Here is a 22,467-nt window from a genome sequence, read left to right on the forward strand (position 1 = left end):
AAGTTGGATACTCATAGAATTTTGGTAGTAAAAGAAACTAGCATTTACCTGATCCAATCCTATTAACTTTGTAGATGAAGTATCTGAATCTCACAAGATTAAATGGCTTGGCCAAATCACACACACAATGACAGAGACATGATTATAACTGAGATTCTCTCACCATTTCTCTATTTTTTTTCATTATGAGCACCAACTACATGGCCAGCACTGAAATACTAAAATACTAGTGTTCTCAAATAATCTAGTTATCCACATTACCAAGAGAGTACACAATGGTAGAAAAATAGTCTTCATTAATTTCAAATTTGAAGCATACACATTCATGTTTTGATTAATCTAAAAAAGTAAGAAGATCTCATCAATTAGCATGGATCATATGGTAATGAAAGAGATTATTACATGTTCTTCCCAAGCTCGATTCTCTCTCTCATATGCTTCCTTTCTCTTTCGTTCTAGTTGTTCTTTCAATACAGCAGCTCGAGCATTTACCTGAGCCTGAAAATGAACAGAAGTGAATAAGTGCCACAGAAAGAAGACCCAAAGCACACAACTAAAGATTTATGAAAATGGTTATACCTTTTGATCTAGGGATCCTATGGCTATGCATATATCTAAAGGAGGTCAAGCACTAAACTACATGAAAGTATTTATAGAAGTACTTTTGTGGTAGCAAATGACTAAAATTAAGTAATGACCATTTAGAGGGGAAATGACAACAAACTGTAGTACCTGCAGATTATAGTATATTTCTGTGCTATAAGAAATAATGAGTAAGAAAAGTATGGAAAGAGTTATATGAACTGATGCAAAGGGAAGTAAAAAGAAGGAAGAGGCAGAGAAAAAATATTTATATATATATAGTACCTATTATATGTCAGGCACTGTGCTAAGTGCTTTTAAAAATACTATCTCACAACAACCCTGTGAAGTAGATGCTATTTACCGGCTCCTCATTACAGTTAAGGAAACTGAAGCAAATAAGAGCATAAGTGACAAGCCCAAGGTTATATGGCCAATCAGTGTCTGAAAAGTCACATTTGAACTCGTCTTCCTGATTTAAGATCCTGTGGTTTACCCACCGTACTACAAGCTTTTAGAACTGTTTTCCTAAGAAAACAACATGCATGGCTACAAGAGTGAAAATGGAAACAGGAACAACAAAATCTTCAAAGTTGAATGTTTCAAAATTATAATCATTAGCATGAGCTACAAAAAGATATGTCAAAACATCTTTTATGCAGCATCTGGAGTATCATGAATATTGGAACACTGCATGTGAAACATAAGATTTATTAATGTCTTAATTAGTTCTGTGGGACTCTCCCCTTCCCCCTTTTCCTCATTCTTTCTTTCAGAGAGAAGGTTAATACAGAGAGATATGTGGATGATGTCAAAACAAAAGACAGCAATAAAAATTAATGAAAGGCAGGCACGCAAGCAGGGAGGGAAAGAAGGAGGGAGGGAGGGAGGAAAGAAGGGAGAAAGAGAGGTATAATGTTTGGGTGACTTTTCTGTCATAGTCTGACCCAGTCTCCTCCAGCAATCTGCCAGTATGCCAGTCTCAACCAGTCTCCCCCTGAGTCTGACTTTGTCCCCAGGTTAAATACCCTATTACAATTACATCATTACAGTTTAATGAGTGTAAGTATCATTATTATATCATTATAACATACTAGATATATGTGAACTAGAGAATCATTATCTCATCAATTCCTTATTTCAAGTATACTTCTCCAGAGTTCTTGCTCTGTCTCCAGCTTTTTTTTTGTTTGTTTTAGAACACAGGTGGTCATGCCCTCCTTGACTTCTCAGGAAGGTGAGAACACCAAACCAGATATTGTTAGCAAGTTTCCTTTAGGCTGAAGGGTCTTACTTGAAATAGGTATACATAAATCCATCAGCATGGAAGGTATTACACAAGCACACAGTAATATGACACAGGCTAGTAGTGATGTAACAAACAACATGAATCAACATAAAGAATTATACATGTCCACAAGTCCTAGAAGGAGGGTACAGAAATAACAATCACACAAAAATCTTCAGCAGCTGAGAGATAGTCCAAAAGCAATCTATTGTCCATTACGTCATGTGCCAGGGAATACAATGATTCCTGCAAGTTTTGAAATCCTGCAGTAGTCTCATCATCTGTCAGAGAATCCAATGATTCCTGCAGATTTTGAAGTCCTACAACAGTCTCATCATGTCTCAGGGAATCCAATGATTCCTGCAGGTTTTAAAGTCCTGCAACAGTCTTATCAACAATTTTTTGATTGCCATAACTGCCATACTCTTTCAGTGGTGGACACAATCAGTGATGGAACCACCCAATGTTTCTTGGGTCTTCTTCGTTTCAAGTGTCTTTCCCATCTCTCTCCAAGGAACAAGGCAGATACGGCCCTTTGGCACCCATCTAATTCCTTCTCCATCTATAGAGAATACAAGCAAACCCTCTCCCCAAGCAGTTAACTGTTATGGGCCAGAACATGAAACAAGGTGCTAAGTCAGTGAAATTGATAGAGACAATGGTTGTTTAGCAGGGTGCTTAACAGTTCTCTAGTTCAGTACATGTGTTTAGTATTTACCATAGTTCTACAAGATTCACATCTTTAATAAGAGAGCATATAATCTCGGACAAACTCAGCCAGAATCAGAAGTAGGGAAGACAGAGAAGTGGTGGCAGGCTCTCCTCCTTCCTTTCTCCACTGAAACCAAGATCCAGAAGGCCTCCAGAAAACTAGCCGAGCCCCAAGTGAATGAGATAAGACTCTGAAGGTCACAGTAAAGGATTTGGACTTTAACCCCTGGCTGTACTCCTGTGGTGATTACTGAACTGAAACGAAGGCTGCCTCTAGAGACCCCAAGAAAACCTCATTAATATTTTAAAGAGAATATTACATTTTGGCACCAGAACATGGGACCAAGAACCTTCATCAGTGACCCAGAAATTAGGGTGAGTACAAAAACAGACAAGGAAACTTTGTTAAGGGGTAAAAGTAGTATTTCAGCTAAATGGGACAAATGTTTAGAAAAGAGATTTCTCTCCTGAAAGGAAAATGTGATGAAAGTTTAGTCAGACTGATAAAAAAATCACAAGGTTTAATTAATTGTAACTTGGGAGTAGATCACTGAACTTTTAGAAACAGTACAGTACACATCTCCTTGGTTCTCTAAGGAAAAAGAATTGAATCCAGATGAATGGAAATTAGGAGAGCAATTATGTCAATACTACAATGATAATGGACCTGACTCAATTTCCAAAGAAACACTTTATACACATAATTTAATACAACTGGCTTTAAGAAATTATATAAGTATTAGAATAAGAAAAAAGAAGAAAGAGCAGGAGGGGGAGGATCCAGATAAACTGGGTGAAAAGGATGAAGAATCAGATAAGAATAGAGTTAAGTATAATTCTGAATATGGCACTTCACAGCAGGAGCATTTCCCATCCCCTGACTTTTCCCTCAATTAATCCTTCATGGGGGGAGGGAGGAGAAGGGGAAGGGGCAGTAACACAATCAGTATCACCTATGAAGCAACCTACAAGATTAATTAAAGCTAAAAATGAAGGACAGGATATATCTGATTTAATAAATGCATACCCTGTGATTGAAAAGCTTGACTCTTTAGGTCAACAAAGGAGAAGATACTCCTTTCAATCTGGAAAAAATTAAGGATTTGAAAAAGAGCTGCACTCTTTATAGGGCTGCATCATTTTATGTTAAGATGTTACTAGAGAATTTGGCTTATGAAATCTTAATCCTGAGTGACTGGAAATCCACAGCAAGGACATGTTTAGAACCTGGACAAAACTTGTTGTGGCTTTCGGAGTATCATGAATAATGAAGGATTCAAGTCCCATGCAATAAGCAAACTGGAGTTAATATTCAAATCACTTTTCACCAATTAGCAGGTAAGGGTCAGTATGTAGACAATTCAACACAAATTAATTAACCCATAACAGTATATGAGCAAATTGCTGCTGCTGCAATCAAAGCTTGGTACTCCCTCCCAGGAAAAGATGGAGGGGAAGCCTTCACAAAAATAGAGCAAGGTCCCAATGAACTTTTTGCTGATTTTGTGGGACGTTTGCAAACAGCTGTCACAAGAACCATTGGAGAAAATGCAGTTACAAGAATACTAAGATAACTGGCTAAGGAAAATGCTAATGAGGTTTTCAGAAGAATTATATGGGGACCACACAAAGATGCTCCTTTAGAGGAGATCATAATACGCTGTGCCACAGTGGGCACAAATGCTTATTATACCCAGGCTATGATGAACATGGGAAAATAGGGTCCCTCTTGGCAAGGGACTTCTAGAGAGACTCGACGATGCTTTCAATGTGGAAAAATTCTGAGAACCCAATGTAGGTATAGAGATAGAGTGAGAAGACAGGGTAAGAGAAGACCTAAAACCCTATGTCCAAAATGCCATAAGGGCTTCCACTGGGCCTCAGAATGTAGATTGACCCAGGGAAATGACAGGCGGGGAACAGCTCCAAGATCTCATACAAAAGACAGGTGGGGCATGATGGCAGCCAAAGTTATACCCAGAGAGTCTTTAGAAGTTGAGCACTCTGATGTGATTAATCAGCAGAAAAGCAATCAGATAGCAAAAAGGGATTACAATTGGGGAGAATACAGGCTTTTTTAACCCAACAGAAGGGCAGTGTCCAGTGCCAGCAGCTCCAATATAATCTCCAGGCAATGCGAAAAATTTAGAAAGTAGAAATAGAAGGGACTAGACAGGTTAACTGCTTGGAAGAAAGGGTTTGCTTGTAGCTCTACAACTAGAGAAGGAATCAGATGGATACCAATGAGCACCTGGAGAGAGACAGAAAAAGAGAAAAAAACCCCTCAAAACAAAGGAGAAGACCTAAGAAACATCTGACACTGAAAGAGCATGGCTGATAATGAGACTGATAAAGAACTTTAAAACCAGTAGGAATCACTGGATTCCCTGAGATGAAAAATTGTTGATAAAGACTGTTGCAGGACTTGAAAACCAGCAGGAATCATTGGGATTCCCTAACATAAGATGAGACTATTGCAGGACTTTAAAACTTTTACCTCTCAGACCTGTGGAAGGGGGGTCTTTATGACCAAAGCAGAACTAGAGATCATTACTGATCACAAAATGGAAAATTTCGACTATACCAAACTGAAAAGTTTTTGTACAAACAAAACTAATGCAGACAAGATTAGAAGGGAACCAATAAACTGGGAAAATATTTTTACAGTCAAAGGTTCTGATAAAGGCCTCATTTCCAAAATATATAGAGAATTAACTCTAATTTATAAAAATTCAAGTCATTCCCCAATTGAAAAATGGTCAAAGGATATGAACAGACAATTCTCAGATGAAGAAATTGAAACTATTTCTAGTCATATGAAAAGATGCTCCAAGTCATTATTAATCAGAGAAATGCAAATTAAGACAACTCTAAGATACCACTACACACCTGTCAGATTGGCTAAGATGACAGGAAAAAATAATGATGATATTTGGAGGGGATGCGGGAAAACTGGGACATTGATGCATTGTTGGTGGAGTTGTGAACGAATCCAACCCTTTTGGAGAATAGTTTGGAACTATGCTCAAAAAGTTATCAAACTGTGCATACCCTTTGATCCAGCAGTGTTACTACTGGGATTATATCCCAAAGAGATTATAAAGAAAGGAAAGGGACCTGTATGTGCACGAATGTTTGTGGCAGCCCTTTTTGTAGTGGCTAAAAACTGGAAACTGAATGGATGTCCACCAGTTGGAGAATGGCTGAATAAATTGTGGTATATGAATATTATGGAATATTACTGTTCTGTAAGAAATGACCAACAGGATAATTTCAGAAAGGCCTGGAGAGACTTACACGAACTGATGCTGAGTGAAATGAGCAGGACCAGGAGATCATTATATACTTCAACAACAATACTATATGATGACCAGTTCTGATGGACCAGGCCATCCTCAGCAACGAGATCAACCAAATCATTTCCAATGGAGCAGTAATGAACTGAACCAGCTATGCCCAGAAAAAGAACTCTGGGAGATGACTAAAAACCATTACATTGAATTCCCAATCCCTATATTTGTGCACACCTGCATTTTTGATTTCCTTCACAAGCTAATTGTACAATATTTCAGAGTCTGATTCTTTTTGTACAGCAAAATAACGTTTTGGTCATGTATACTTATTGTGTATCTAATTTATATTTTAATATATTTAACATCTACTGGTCATCCTGCCATCTAGGGGAGGGGGTGGGGGGGGGATAAGAGGTGAAAAATGGGAACAAGAGGTTTGGCAATTGTTAATGATGTAAAGTTACCCATGCATATATCCTGTAAATAAAAGGCTATTAAATTAAAAAAAAATAAATAAAAAAAAAAAAAAGGACTTCAAAACTTGCAGGAATTATTGAATTACTGACACGGGAAGTAATGGACAATAGATTCCTTTTGGACTATTTCCAGGACTTATGGACTTGTGTAATTCTTCATGTTGATTCATGTTATTTGTTACATCACTACTAGGTTGTGTTATGTCACTATGTAATTATGTGTAATACCTCCCATATTGATGGATTTATGTATACCCGTTTTAAGAGTGAGACCCTTCAGAAACCCACTAATCTGATTTGATTTCCCATTTCTTTTGGTGTTTTCATCTCCCTTCCTGAGAAATCAAGGAGGGTGTGATCACCTCCTTTTATGGTATTTTTACTCCTTTTTTGAGCAGATGGGAAGGCGTGATCACCTCCTTGAAAAGTCAGGGAGGTCATGATCACCTATGTTCTAAAAACAAAAGAAAGCGGGAGATGTTATGGGGCAGAACTTGAAACAAGGTGCTAAGTAAGTGGAATTGATAGAGACAATGGTTGTTTACCATGGTGCTTAACAGTTCTATAGTTCAGTACATGTACTTAGTACTTACTATAGTTCTACAAGATTCACACTTTTGATAAGAGACCATATAATCTTGGACAAACTCAGCCAGAATCAGAAGTAGGGAAGACAGAGAAGTGGTGGCAGGCTCTCCTCCTTCCCTTCTCCACTGAAACCAAGATCCGGAAGGCCTCTAGATAACTAGCTCAGCCCCAACTGAAGGACAAAGGACTTTGAAGGAGACATTAAAGGATTTGGACTTTAACCCCTGGCTACTCGTGTGATTACTGAACTGAAAGAAGGCTGCCTCTAGAGACCCCCCCAAGAAAACTGAAAAAAAGAGAACATTACATTTTAAAGAGAATATTACAGTTAATCTATCTGGTCCCTGCTGTTCACCACTTTCTGGATGGTTTCACATCATCTGCTGCTTGCACTGGACATTTCCCTTATGGTGGGTTATAAAACCTGTCTGCTGGAGCCAGTGCATCTTTATCAAAAACTTAATAGTATAAAGAGCTAAATTCAGAAGTTCTCTAGGGTTACCTGTGCCTCCCCCTTTCTTTTGTTTTTGGAGGAGCACCTTGATATCTGTTTCTCCTCTCTATTATAGCCTGTCCTTGAGGATTAAAAGGTATGTGAGTATGATACTGTGCACAAAAGTGTGCAAAATGTTTATAAGTATATGCAGGTCCATTACCTGTTTTTATTGCTTGTGGCACACCCATAATTGCAAAAGCTTATATAAGGAATTCAGTGACCACTTTGGCTGACTCTTTTGCTTCTGGTATTGCAAAAGTAAATCCTGAAAAGGTGTCTACCACAACATGGATAGAAGACAGGCGACCAAAAAATTTATAATGGGTCACATCCATTTGCCAAATTTCATTGGGTCTCAAACCCTGGAGGGAACGTGGAAAGAAAGGCAAGCTGTACAGGCTTTTACTATGCTCCTAGCTTCCTCTCTTGTTATTCCAAATTGCAAACGTAAAGCTCGAGCAGCCTGATGATATTTATAATGAGATACTTGGGCTGCTTAAAATAAAGGAGTATTAGCCAAAATGGTTAGAAGGCTATGTGCTTGTGAATTGGCATAAAAAATAGGACCTGGAAGTCAGTATGAGAGTGGACATGCAAGATATAAATCTAACCTGGATGCTTTCTCACTTGTTCTTGAAGTTCCTTAAAGAACCGATATAAATTAGAAGCTACAAATTTTATTTGGGCTGTGGCAATTCTTTGTACCACTACTGAATAGGCTGAATCAGATATTATATTTATATCTCCTGCATAATAAGTAAGAGTTAGAATGATTGCGTACAATTCATTTTGCTGAGTGGACTGAAAGAGTTCTGACTATTCCCTTTATAGGTAAGTCATGAGAGCATACAACACAAATGTTATGTTTGGATGCATCTATAAAAGTAGTTGGATTTTTAAAGAGAAACCTTAGAAATCTTTTCTTCAAAAATGCATTACCAATTATGTAATAGCCAGGTTATCTTTAATGGAGACCCCTGTGTGTAAAATATGGACCCATGGCCAATAAAATTTGCACTCTGGGATGGTTTCACAGCATACTTGAATTTGTCCATTGGTATAAAAGGAGTATATCTTGTCAGGTCTTATTCCAGATAATTATACTGCTAGCTTAACAGCCTTTAATAAAATTCTAACCACAAGCACTGGGTAAGGAGTAAGGCTTTGTTCTGGTTGTACTGGAAGGTTCACCCATTCTATCACACGGTTTCCTTAATGAAGGACTTCTGTGGGTGCTTCTTTATACAAAAATTGATATTTCCAAGGGTTTTTGAGTGACTCTTTCAACCGTATTAGATGAAGCCTGTTCAACTTCTCTCAAAGCCTCTTGAGCTTCTTTTGTAAGCTAGCATGGTGAGTTAAACCATTGTCTCGCCTTAAAATGTCATATAATGGTTGTAATTGAGAGGTAGTTAAGCCTAACACTGGCCTCAGCCATTGGATATCTCCTATCAATTTCTGAAAGTCATTTAAAGGTTTAACTTCTCTGTTTTTAAAGAAAACTTTTGTACTATAAGCACCTTAGGATAACTTCATATCCTAAATATTGAAAAGGAATGTGCCTTTGAATTTTTTCTGGAGCTATATGCAATTTGTATGGTCTTTTGTAGACATGCTTCTAACATTTGCTCCTCAGGTGTAACACCCCAAGATATCATCCATGTAATGTAACAACATAACTTTTGGAATTGCTTTTCTTACTGGAACAAGAGCAGCAGCCACATACATTTGACACATAGTAAGGCAATTTTTCATTTCCTGTGGCAAAATTGTCCATTCATATCTTTTATAAGGCTCAACTAAACTAACACTACGTACTGAAAAAGCAAATCTTTTCATACCTTCCTTACCCAGAGGGATAGAATAGAAACAATCCTTAATGTCTATAACCCAAAGAGGACATGTCTACCTTAATCTTTGGCCAAAGACTGGGCCAACTGGCACCTCTAATGACTGTACGATCTGCACCTGTGTCTACCAATCCTTCTAATGGTATGCCATTTATATAAATAGTAAGCATAGGTCAGTCAGTTGTAACTGCTGCAATCAAGAATATTCCTGGATTCTGTTGCTGGGAGTAAAAATCTGGGCAAATATCACCAGATTGCTTATCAGGAGTCTGTATCAGTAAATCTGATGCTACTACTTCTCGTAGGTTATAAGTCACACATTGTCTACCTGTAGTAATGACTGGGATATTAGCTACACACCCCAGTTTCCCAAATCAGTGTATAGATGGACACTGTTTTGTAAGCACTGTCAGGAGGTGAAATGATCAAGCCTACTGTGCTTGGAGGCAAGGGATCCATAGGCGGGAGAGGAACAGATTTCACCTCTCCAGGGGATATCTTAGTAGTCCCAGCTGCATAAAACTCTATTTGCCCCAATAGTAATCCCTTTTTCCCATCAGGTTGCTTCCTGGCTAATTGATTATGTAATCCCTTTCTCCCATCTGATTGCTTCTCGGCTGATTGGTCATGTCTGAATACTGAACTTCTAAAGACTCTCTGGATGTAACATCAACTGCCATCATGCTCCAAGTGTTTTTGGGCTGGGCCCCACATCCTGTTTCCCTGAATCAATCTACATTCTAATGTCCAATGGAAGCCTTTGTTGCATTTTGGACATGGGGTATTGGGTCTTGTTCTCCCACCCTGTTTTCTCACTCTGTCTCTATGCAACATTGAGCTTTCAGATGCCCTACTTTTACCACATTGACAAGTCTCTCTGGAAGTCCCTTGCCCAAAAGGACCCTGTCTTCCCATGTTCGGATCTTGGGAAGTCTGCACGATAGCCTGGGTATAAAAGGTATTTATGCCCACTATGGCGCAGCATCTTATGATCTCATCTAAAGGAGCATCATTGTGTAATTCTACTATCAATTCTTCTACAATCCTCATTAACATTTTCTTTAGCAAGCTGTCTTATAATTTCTGTTGCTACATTTTCACCAATAGTTCATATGACAGCTGTCTATAGACGTCCCACAAAAATCAACAAAGGGTTCATTTGGACCTTGTGCTATTTTCATGAAGGCTTCCCCTCTGTCTTGTCTTCCTGGGAAGGTGCCCCATGCTTTGATAGCAGCAGCAGCAATTTGCTCGTATGCTGTTATAGAGTAATTAATCTGTGCCAAAGTGTCTGCATAAAGACCTAAACTTGCTAGTTGATCAGAGGTGAGTAGTATTTTAACTCCAGGTTGCCTATTTTGTTGGGCTTGTATCCTACAGAATTCACTCTATTCAGAAAGCCACAGCAAGTTTTGTCCAGGTTCTAAATATGTCCTTGCTATAGATTTCCAGTCCCTAGGGGCTAAAATTTCATAAGCCAAATTCTGTAATAACATCTTAACATAAGACGATGCAGACCTCTAAAGAGTGCAAGCCTTTTTCAGATCTTTGATTATTTCCACATTAAACGGAGTCAAACTCTTCAATCACAGGGTACATTTCTATTTTTAAATCAGATATATCCTGTCCTTCACTTTTAGCTTCATGGGTGATGCTGATGATGTCACTGTCCTTCTCCCTTCCCTTTCCTTCCTCTACCCATGAAAGAAAATTGAGGGGGGAAGTCATGAGTTGGAGAATACCCTAATGGCTCCATCATGAGTGTAACTGAGCTGTGAAAGTGAGAAGCACCAAACCCCTTAAGTTCATCAGCACAGAATCAGTCCAATTCTCCATGTTTTTCAGTTGCCTTGTTAGAACAAGTTAGAAAGTTGTTTCCTCAGGAATTGAATCAGGACCCATAGCTTCATAATTTTCAATCAGTTGCTCTCCAATTATTTCCCACATATCTGGCTCTAATTTTTCTTCCTTAGATAGCCAAGGAAACGTGCACTCTAATATATTTAAGAGTCCAGTGATCTGCTTTCAAGTTACCGACAAATCTTGCTTCTTTATTAACCTAACTATGCATTCTACATATTCCCTTGGGTTGGGAGGAGACACTTTTCTTAGTATTCGTCCCATTTCAGTCAAAAAAAAACTAAAGTGACTAGTTTAGCCCGTATTGAAGTTTTCCTGCTTGTCTATTTTTATACTCACCCTATTTCTGGGTCACAGGGGACTTCTCCACTGAACTCATGATTGTGTCAGTTGAACTGCTGATCCTTACATCCACGTTCCAGCACCAAAATGTAATGTTCAGGCTAGCTTTCTGTTATAGTCTGACCAATCTCAGTCTGACCCAGTCTCCTCCAGCAGTCTGCCAGTCTGAACCAGTCTCCTCCTGAGTCTGACTTTGTCCCCAGTTTAAATATCCTATTACAATGACGTCATTATAGTATACCGAGTATAAGCCAATCTAGAGTGATTTTATCATTGTATCAAACTAGAGTGACTATATCACTATATTGGAAAACCATTATCTCATCAATTCTACTGAGTTAATACCTTGTTTCATGCACACTTCTCCACAGTTCCAGCCCTCTACAAGGAGAGGAAAAAGGAAGGGAAGGAGAAAAGAAGGGAGGGAGAAAAGAAGGGAGGAAGGAATGAAGGGGAGGAAGAAAGGTGGGAGAAGTGGAGGAGGAAGAAGGGTGGGGGAAGTGGGTGGGGGGAAGAAGGGAAGGGGAAAGGACAGAAGTAGAGAAGGGAGAGAGGGAGAGTAAAGGGGGAGAAAGAACAGAGAGGCACACTCTTGATTTGGTGGAAGGCATAGAGCCAGAAAACTATATTTCACATCTCAATTCCTAAAATTTACTTGGTTTCTTTGGCAAGTGTTAATCACTTCAAGCTTAATTACCTTTAGTGTTTCTATTTTTTTGCGTCTAATTTCTATTTCTTCATCCCCTTCTTGTCCTTTGAATTCATCAGGATCATTCTATAAAATAAATTAGCATATGAACAAGCAAGCCAACAAGGTCACATTGTTCTGAATTAGAAAATGAATTCTGAGAAGTGTTATGTGTGATAGATGACCAATAGTATAAAATTGGAAAGCATTTTAATGCTGTTTTTTTTTCTCTTAACTGAACTCTTCTCAAAAATGATATTTCTTATGTTGGCCGCCTTCTTATACATTTGGTCAAAAAATCCCCAATAAAATGTGAAAGAAGGAAAAAACCATTTTAACTCCTTAATTCAATAATCTAATCTAATTTTCTCTCAAAATTCCTGGGGGGAAAAAACAAGTATGCATTTCAATATTCATTTCTATTTACATAATTGATCAACTTCTTAAATCCTTTGCAAAGGAATCTGTTCTACCTGTTTCACTCTGTTTTATTTCAGGTCTTTTTTTTTTTTTTTTTTTGACACATCTATAAAAGTTTTCCTTTCCCCTTATTTACAATATCCTCTCAAGTACTGAAAGAAAAGGAAAATAATAGTTTTCAACCTACTTTTTCACCACGAAGTTTGGCTTTAATTTGTTGACGTTCATTGAAGTTTTGAAGTCTTATTTGTTTTAATCTTGCCAAGTACTCCTATAAGAACAAAAAAAAAAATAATTTTCACTTAGGGAAAAAACAATCAATATATGAGAATTATGATTTTTTAAAAACTGAGCAAATGCATGAATTTGAACAACAGAAGAATAGAGAGAAAGCACAAGATTATTTGGAAAGGATTAATGGGAGTGCAAAATTAGCAGTCAATTTAAAAACTCATTTCAGCAGACTTCCTCTGAAAGTAATTTTATTAGATATTGCCTGGGTGAGGAAAAAAAAAAAAAACAGCTTCGGGAGTTCTTCCTTTTGTTGAAATCAAATTTAAAAAAATCATATGAGTGATAAAGTTCTTATAAAGAATAATTATGAGGTATGCCAGCCTGACTATATTAATATTCCCTATAGACTTAAAAAGCCTCCAATACTTGTTAAACCATGCAGGAAAAGAAGTCAATAAACTCAAAGTGTGGCTAGATGATGGAGGTAGCGAACATGCAGGAAGCATACCTCTTCTTCCTTGTTTCTTGGTTTCCCTCCTCTTGAAGAACTGGGCCTCCCTCCACACATAGCTGTCAGGTTTTGCAGGGTACCCTGTTTATCATTTAATGTACTAAGTTCAAAAATGAATGGGGCCATGTCACCCATCTTATATAGGAATAGCTAGTTGTTTATTACTTTTTAGATCTAAGTAAGGATCATTTCTAGTTCTAACAATGCCCCTTGACAAATATCTTTTACTTATATTGAAAAATTTTAATTGAAAACATGTAATGGCAATTAATATCAAAGCATAAATCTTCAAATTACATTTCACACATATTCTTACTTGTCATTTTAATTATATGTAAATAGTTCAAAGGTCTTCAAGTCTTATTCCCTGAAATACAAGTGAAATAGTTTTAGTGATGCATTCTTTTTTTCAATATTTACTTTCCAATATTACCTGCCTTCACCTTAGGCAGGAATACATTTCCCTTACCAAAATCAAGTTAGGCAGAACTGTCCAGTTACAACAGATAAGGCTGACAGAATATTTATGAATGAGCAAGGATCAAAAACCCATTTTAAACAGAACATTTCCTTTAATGGACGCCTAGCCTTGGTGAATTAAACAAATTATGATGCATAAGGATAAAGTAAGATTAATGAAAAAGCAGTCTATTTTAACAGATACAGGTTGATCCCATCAACTGCCTTTTTCATGTTTCTTTGCTTCTGTTATTCTACTTATCTTGTGCTCCAGAAAAAACAATATACTATGATCATTTTATAGGAGTAACAGCAGAACTAGGAAACTTTACTGAATGCCCTGGATGACTGTAATAGGCAACTGGTAGACATAAATGAATAGCTGAGAAAAAGTTGGGAGACAATGCTATGCAGTCTTTAAAATGGCATCAAAAAGTTAGGTTGAAGGTACTTAGCTTCATAAGACTCTTTTTTCTTATTGAATTGGGGGGAGGGCAGCAAATGGGATATTAAGAATATTGGGAGCAAAGTGCCTGCTTTTGAAAAGATAAATGTTTCTCAAAATGAATTGAAAAAGACAAAAGGAAATGCCAGCAACTCTTATCGATGGATCCAGGGAAAACAAAGTAACATCAACAAGAATATTTTCCCCATTCCTAATAACTATAGTATGAAAAAGAAGAGATAGTATAGTTCAAGAATAAGATATGGGAATAGTTTCTTCTGTTAAGTCACAAAGAATAAACTAACAAATTATCCTCCTTAATAAAAGTATAAACAAAATTTGTTGTTTTACATTACTTCTAACATTAATTAATATTTTTTAGTTTCAAAAGATGTAACTATGTATTCCCAACCAGTATATCTGAATACTCCAGCATCCTAAAAGTACATCTTTAAGATTATTGCTGCTGTCATGCCATTCTCTGTGTTTTTTCAGTATTTTTAGCAGGTAATACAGTCAATTGAAATATTCTCTCTGGTTCCACTGAATTGGCATATTATTGCTTAATGACTTCAACTGCCATTACCACCTTGCCTTTAATCCCTTTCAGGAAAATAAACACAGCTCTTTGCTGCTAAAAGATTGTGACTCCTGACTTAAGAATACTTTAATTTTTAAACAACCATAGCATAATTTATACATTTTAATCAGTGTTTCCTCTTCTCAAAATTGTTATGCTAAGAGGCTAAAATCTTATTAAATGATAATTACATTGCTCCAAACATTATTGAATAAAAGAAAAAGAAATAGACTAATTTGTGAAAAAACACAAAGTGTAACTTTAAAGTAGTCATAAACCCTTGCTAACCATAAAGTGGCTCTAAATACAATACCAGGAGTTCAAAAACCATTTGACTTAAAAATCTGCTCAACAATCCATACTGACATTTTTAGTACAAAAGCCACAGTATCTAAAAAGCTGGAAGAGATTTTTGGAGGCCATTGAGTCCAACCCTTCACTTTATCGATAGGATCTCTATGGCCCTGAAGTTATATGACCTGCTCACAGTTATACAGATAGAATTAAAGACAAGATTTAAACCCAGATCTTCTGATTTCAGAGTTAGTCACCTTCTATATAGTTTTATCTGCAGAAATTGGCCCATATAAAAACAAAACATTGATTTTAAAAACAGCATGCTAAAGAGTAAGTCAATAAAAATGCATCTCAATTAACAGAAAAACAAAGATAATGACAATAAAGGAAGTTCAAGTCCTAAATAATGCACTTTTATTTCGGGAGATGTTATTTAATCTATTTTTTAGTAATTATGAATTCTGAAAGACGCTATGCCAGTGAAATTCAAGCTCTAGAGGATACTATTCTTTTAGAAAAGCACGGCAACAGCAAAAGATTAATTCTAATTTTTGAGGACTTGCTAAATCTATTAGTTCAGCGCCATAAACTTGCCATTTTCTCTAAATAATATAAGATCATCCTATGCTTATTTTTAAAAAGCACTGGATTCAAAAGAGAAAGAAACTTCCTTAAAGGCTTTCTTCTACTCATGTGTCTTTAATGAATTTCTCAAAAATTATATGAGATGCCTTGAAAGATGTTAACAGATAGATGTTTAATAACTCTAAGAAGTACAAAGGGATGCATATTTACCCAAGGAGTTCACAGTTGTTTTGAAGAATAGTTAAAAGAGATTCAAAAAGGAAGAGGGATTTGATACAGAAAGTGTTATCTTCCAGATGTTCTTGTTTGTAGATATTGTGGTTATTAAATCAGACTCAAGACCACTGCAGAGCCTCTTAAAATGAGGTGCATCATCACTCAAAAGAGTTTGTTTTACAGGAAAAATCAATGAATAAAGATGCTAAAGTCTGGACTGTAATATCTGAGTGGACAATTATCTAGGGCTAATTTTAAAAAGCATGAATTTTGGACAGACACTGTAACCAAAAAAGATGATCCTTAAGCTGAATGAGAGTGAGCTATACTGCCTTTGGAAAATATATAATGCTTGTAATGATCCCAAGCTTCTCCAGGAAACCAAAGTCAACCTTCTTAATAATCTTTTGTATGGTTGAGAGTCATGTGGGATAAAAATATTCAAAGAATTAAAGTTGAATGTCATTTAGACAGTAATGGCAGATGCTAAGTATGAACAGGCTATAATACCTTATTAATAAAGATAAAGGCTATAAACGGATGTTGAGAGAGAAAGGATAGGGAAAGGAAGATAGGACAGTTACTTTATGAGGACAAGGGATAATGTGAGAGATCGTCTGCATATTCCAGATATATACAAAATACATGAACTCCAAAGACAGGTTTTCTTTTGGAAGGGATACAGGTATAGAGATAAGTTTAATTTTGGATGTGCTAATTTTGAATATCAATGGGACATCTAAATAGAGATATTTACTAATATGTGTACATGCTGCACCCTCCAGTAAGCTTCATGATGAGGGACTTTCATTTTTGTCTTTTTTATCATCAGTACCTAATATTGGTACCTTATAGGGACTTAATTTTGTTTTTAAATAAGAAATTTATATTATGCTGAAAGAAACTTAAGACAAGAAACCAATATCAGTATTGAACTTATATGCTCCAAATTGCAGAGCATCTGAAGTCATAAAAGAAAATAAATGAATTGTAAGAGAATATAAATATTAATACAAAAGTGGTTCCTAGAATTTTTGCTAGTCACTAAAGTCAGAAGACTCATTGAAATGAATGAAATTCACAACTTTCTCAGTCATTTCAGTAATATTATTTCAAATGACCTACTTAGACAGTATATGGCTATGTGGTTCTGCCAAATTATATCACAGTATATTGAGGAAATCTTTAGGACTTAATTAATACTTTTTAAATTAAACTGCTGAGAATTAACAAGTAGTTGAAAATACCTCAAGTTCTGCGAGGAATTCAGGGGTAGAGACAGGGAACTGCATGTCATTTACTTAGCAGCGAGAAATCACAAGAATGGATGTGATGATGAAAAAATCAATAACCCAGGAGAAAGGAAAAAAAAAAGCTAAGGAAATAATTTTGGAGTCCATCCAACACTTTAAGAGACAGGAATAAGAAAAGTGAGTTGAGCCCACAAAAGAGAAAGAAAGATCACAGAGTAAGAGAACAGACTGAAATGTCACAGAATCCAAAGGACTTCAGAGTTATCTAAGATTCTTTCTTTTTCTTCATATGTCTTCACAGTATCTATCAGAGCATCATAAACATAGCTGGAACTCAATAAATGTTGGCTAAATGAAAAAAATGAATAAAGGTAAAAGGACAAACAAGAATCTAAAATAACCTTAATTTGATAAGTATTAAAAGTAATCTTTCTTATTTGGAAAAAAACATAGTGTTAACCTCCTATTACCAAGCTATAAGGGTCCTACATGTTAGCAATTTATTGTGCTAAAGAAAATGATTTTTTGTTTGTAGCAGCCCTTTTTGTAGTGGCAAGGAGTTGGAAACTGAGTGGATGCCCATAAGCTGAGGAATGGCTGAATAAGTTATGATATATGAATGTAATGTAATATTATTGTTCTATAAGAATTGATGAACAGGTTGATTGCAGAAAAGCCTGGAAAAACTTAAATGAACTGATGATGCTGAGTGAAGAAGCAGAACCAGGAAAACAGTGCACACAATAAGACGATTACATGATGATCAACTGAAATAAACTTGGCTTTTTTTTTCCAATTCAATGATTTAAGGCAATTCTGATAGTCTTGGGATAGAAAATAGCATCCACATACAGAAAGAGAACTATGCAGACTGAATATGTTGTTGTTTGATTTTTTTCTTGTGGTTCCTCCCCTTTGATTGATTTTTCTTGCACAGCATGATGAATATGGAAATATGTTCAGAAGAATTGCACATGTTTAACCTATATCAAATTGTTGTCTTGGGGAGGGGGAAGGTGAGAGGAAAGAAGAAAAATTTGGAATACAAAGTTGCAGGGGTGAATGTTAAAAATTATCTTTTCATGTTTTTGAGAAAAATAAAATACTATTAAGTTTTGTTTTGGTTTTTTCTTTTAAGCATTGAGTGGATATTCATCAGGGAATAATTGAATAAGTTATGGTATATGAATGTAATGGAATATTATTGTCCTATAAAAAATGACAAGAGGCTCATTTCAGAAAAGCCTGGAAGACTTATATGAATTGATGCTAAGTGAAATGTATAGAACCAAGAAAACATGTACACAACAATAACAAGATTATGGGATGATCGGTGGTGATGGACTTGGCACTCCTCAACAATGAGGTGATTCAAGACAATTCCAATAGACTTGTAATAAAACCACCTACATCCAGAGAAAGAACTATAGAGACTGAATATGGATCAAAGCATAATATTTTCACCATTTCTTAGTGGTGCTATTGTTTATTTGTTTGTTTGTTTTTTGTTTATTTTGTTTTGATTTTTCTTGTGCGGCATGACAAATATGGAAATATGTTTAGAAGTACTGCACATGTTTGATCTATAGTGGATTGCTTGCTATTTGGGGAGGAAGGTGGGAGAGAAAAATATGCAACACAAGATTTTGCAAAGGTAAATGTTGAAGACTATCTTTGCATGTATTTGGAAAAATAAAAAGCTATTATTAAAAATAAATAAAACACTATTTTCTAATTTTTGGTCATTAATCAATAAAGTATTTTGGGGGAAATATTGTACAGTAATTAAAACTATCCTAGGCATTACAAAAAAGGTATGTGTATGTACTCATATTGTAATACTCATATTTGTATTATATATAAACTCATATTGTAATACACATGCAGACACACACAAACACACACAACATAAGAGAGAAATGTATGCTGAAACATGACCTCTCTGAAATGTCTTGCTTTCTACAATTAAACATAATATTTTCTATTAACAAGTGCAAATGGCTTGGCAATTACCACATTAATAATCTTAACTGACACACAAAAAAGTTAACTTGTCCAAAGCCATGCAGCAGCAGAGATACCAAGTTCTCTAACATACTTTAGGGCTTTTCATTAATTCGATCTCTGTAGAATAAAAGAAGAATGTGATTCTCAGAGTTGTATATCTTCTCATAATTATGAAATAAAATATTGAAAATGATGTAGTAACCACAATGATGTAAACACAAAGAATTATTTGTCTTTCCTTCTGGAAGAGGAAGGAGATGAGGTCATGACAATAAGTGAGTTGGATTTAAGTAAGGGAGGGATGTGCAAGGTGACCTGTCTTCCAGAGCCATCTGGGTCCAGGGGTCAGGTATGGTTCAGGACGACTTAAAACAGAATGTTAAATAATTATAATGACCAAGTCTGGCCCCAGAGAACAGGTATTTTGCCTCTTATCACTGTAAAAACAGAAGGGGAGGACCATGAATATAAAACAATGCATAAATTGTCAGACACATTTGATGTAGAGATCAGTTTTGTTGAACTTCTCCCTCCACCTTTTTAATATTTATTAGAAGGAAAACTTCTCTAGGTATGGGAGAGGGAAGAAGGAAAACTTCAGAAGTTAATGTGATTAAAAATAAAAGCATCAATAAAATCAAAGTAAAATTACATTTTAAAAAAATACATAAATTTGGTTTAGTTATGAAATTAAGCAAGAATGATATTTTCTTCAATTCTGAACAGTCACATCAGTTAAACTTGGAAAGACACTGGTAGAAAACTGTTTAAACATAGATGTCAAAATTAAAATTAAGAGTAAAAAAGTAGTCAGGGTAATTAGATAGTACTGTAGAGTGCCAGATGTGGAGTCAGAAAAACCATCTTCTTGAGTTCAAATCTGTTGATTTGTAGTAGTACATAGACATGTACTAGCTATGTGAATCTGAGCAAATCACTTAACTTGTTTGCTCATTGTCTTCATCTGTCAAATGAATAGAAGGAATGGAAAACTACTCCCAGTACTTTTACTAAGAAAACCCCAAATGAAATCATGATAGGTCAAACAACTGGAATAACTGAAAAACAACAAAAAGTGGGATCCTTCTTTATATGCTCTACCAATACTAAAATTAGTAGGAAAAGCAGAAAAAAGAAGGTACATTTCTTTCTTGAGCATCCATTTCCTCTTTCTCTAGTCCATTACTCTATTGTGAGAAAAACTGAACTACTTTAACCTTCCTGAACTTATAAGGAGAGGACTCATTACTCACCTAGAAAGGCAACTCTAGAATACCTTCATAGTTAAAGTATTTTATAGTTTAAGATATAGCAGGAGGAGTATTATTCATCTCATTTGGGAAAACTGGTGACATCAAGATGACTTTGAGTTCCTTATTTTTGCACAATTTCTTAATTATACTATGTCTATTTGAGCTTAAGCATTTACACAAGGCATTAAAACACTTATATACTTCAAAATTAAGTGAATACCATACCAGGTGTCCTTCAGCTCGAGCTTTATTTTGCATAGCTTCATGTTTCCGCTGCAGGAATTCCTCTACTTGTTTTGCTCTTTCTGAAGAAAGCTGTCCTCTTTGCCTAAGAAATTAAGACAAGGATGTTAATTATTGTGAACATTAAAAAAATTGCCCACAAAGTTAGAAATGATGTTCTAAATAATAACATAAGAAGAATAAGAGAAAAAGAAACTAGGAGACAATACCACTTTCCTTTATGATGTGGTTAACATATATAGCTTCAACCAGACAAATCATATTCAAGAAATTAGAAATTTTGCAAAAGAGAGCAAGGGAACTCATGTGGAGATGTCTCTTACTTTTAAAATGGAGTTAAATCTATAATATTTAAATTCCTTTAAATTATGGTTCTTTCAACATTTGTACGAGCTATTTTTCTTTTAAATGACATGCTTATTTTATAAGTTGATCATTTAGGGCCTTCCATATTTCATAACTATTTCACTGCAAAGAAGAAAAAATAATAGAATAAAAAGGGAAAAGAAAAAGAGAAAAACTGAATAAGTGTTAAATTCTAAATTACCATTTAAAATTTACAAAATAAAAGTTCCATATATGCCAAATACTTCTACAGTAGAAGCCTACCAATATTTTCACAGAAATGAATCAAATGTATGGCAATTTGTTTCAAGAATCTTTCCAAATTGTTTTCTATATTATCCTCAAACAACAGTGAAAGAATTTAAATGTGTTATATAGTTTGTTCAATTGCTACAAATCAAAATACAGGAGTCTGACTGTTGTAGAAAACTGAAAAAAATGAGAACATTTCCTTTCATCTCAATAAGATTTCAGATGTTCCTGGAATATTATGTTTACAGAATGATATAACTATACCAAGACAAATAAGCAATGACTCAGAAAAAAGCAGAATCTAAACAATATACATCATGACTACAACTATGTAAATAAGTACAGCACACCACCTGAAAAAGATCCTATAAGGAAAATATATAGGAACATCATTGTTAAATTTTAAAACCTCCAGATCAAAGATAAAATTTTACAAGCAGCAACAGCAGCAACAATAACAACAACAAAACCCCAATTAAAATATGCTAGAGCTAAAATTCGAATCGCACAAAACCTGTCAGTGGCTACAATAAAAGAATAATTTATCAACAATCAAAATAACTAGGGTTGTGTTATATCCAGCAAAATTAAGTATAACATTGAATGAGAAAAAAAAATGGACCTGTCAGATTTTCAGGACTTTGTTGAAAATAAACATGAATCTAATAGAAAACTGGACATATAAGAGCCAATATCAAAGACTAATTTCAAGGAACTCAATAAAGACAAGTTGTTTATGTTTTATGTGTGGAAAGATAAAGCATATCTCTAAGAGTCTCATTAGTTATTGAGTAGAGATTATATATGTGTTTTTGTATATACACATACACATATACATACACATACACACACACACAGTTATCTATATATAGGGGGAGAGTGACAAAGAGAGAGCGATACATGCTTAACTGTAGCCTTCTTCGAGGAAGTGGAAGAAGGAGAAGAAAGGGGAAAATATATATATAAAGTAAAAAGTATATAGCAGAGAACAAAATAAAACCTACAACAAAGCAAAGATGAACAGTTTTGAATACAATGTATTTTATTATTATATGTACATTCTTGAAATGGAAATTTATTATTACATATTTTGAATCCTTTTCTAGTTCTGCTATTCTGACAATGTGTTTTTCTTTATTTTTTCTGTTTTTCTTTTTCTATTTCAAGTTTTAAATTTTAAAAAAAATTATTAA

At 35.3% G+C, this 22,467-nt stretch overlaps 1 protein-coding gene across 8 annotated transcripts in view; it reads right to left on the reverse strand.

The window, feature by feature from the left end:
• The window catches only part of NEK1 (NIMA related kinase 1), a 152,125-nt gene that overhangs the window by 50,603 nt on the left and 79,055 nt on the right, over positions 1-22,467 (reverse strand). For 6 of the 8 annotated variants that reach the window (XM_031941991.1, XM_031941987.1, XM_031941989.1 and 3 more), the window contains 5 exons: positions 20,660-20,762; positions 13,337-13,420; positions 12,782-12,865; positions 12,184-12,261; positions 403-498 (listed from right to left, as the gene is read on the reverse strand). In XM_031941991.1, coding sequence (XP_031797851.1) covers positions 403-498; positions 12,184-12,261; positions 12,782-12,865; positions 13,337-13,420; positions 20,660-20,762 — 445 coding nt within the window. The remainder of the gene's footprint in view (positions 1-402; positions 499-12,183; positions 12,262-12,781; positions 12,866-13,336; positions 13,421-20,659; positions 20,763-22,467) is intronic. The other 2 variants (XM_031941993.1, XM_031941988.1) reach the window with 1 other exon arrangement.

Source organism: Sarcophilus harrisii, chromosome 6, assembly GCF_902635505.1.
Source record: "Sarcophilus harrisii chromosome 6, mSarHar1.11, whole genome shotgun sequence".
NCBI lineage: Eukaryota > Metazoa > Chordata > Mammalia > Dasyuromorphia > Dasyuridae > Sarcophilus > Sarcophilus harrisii.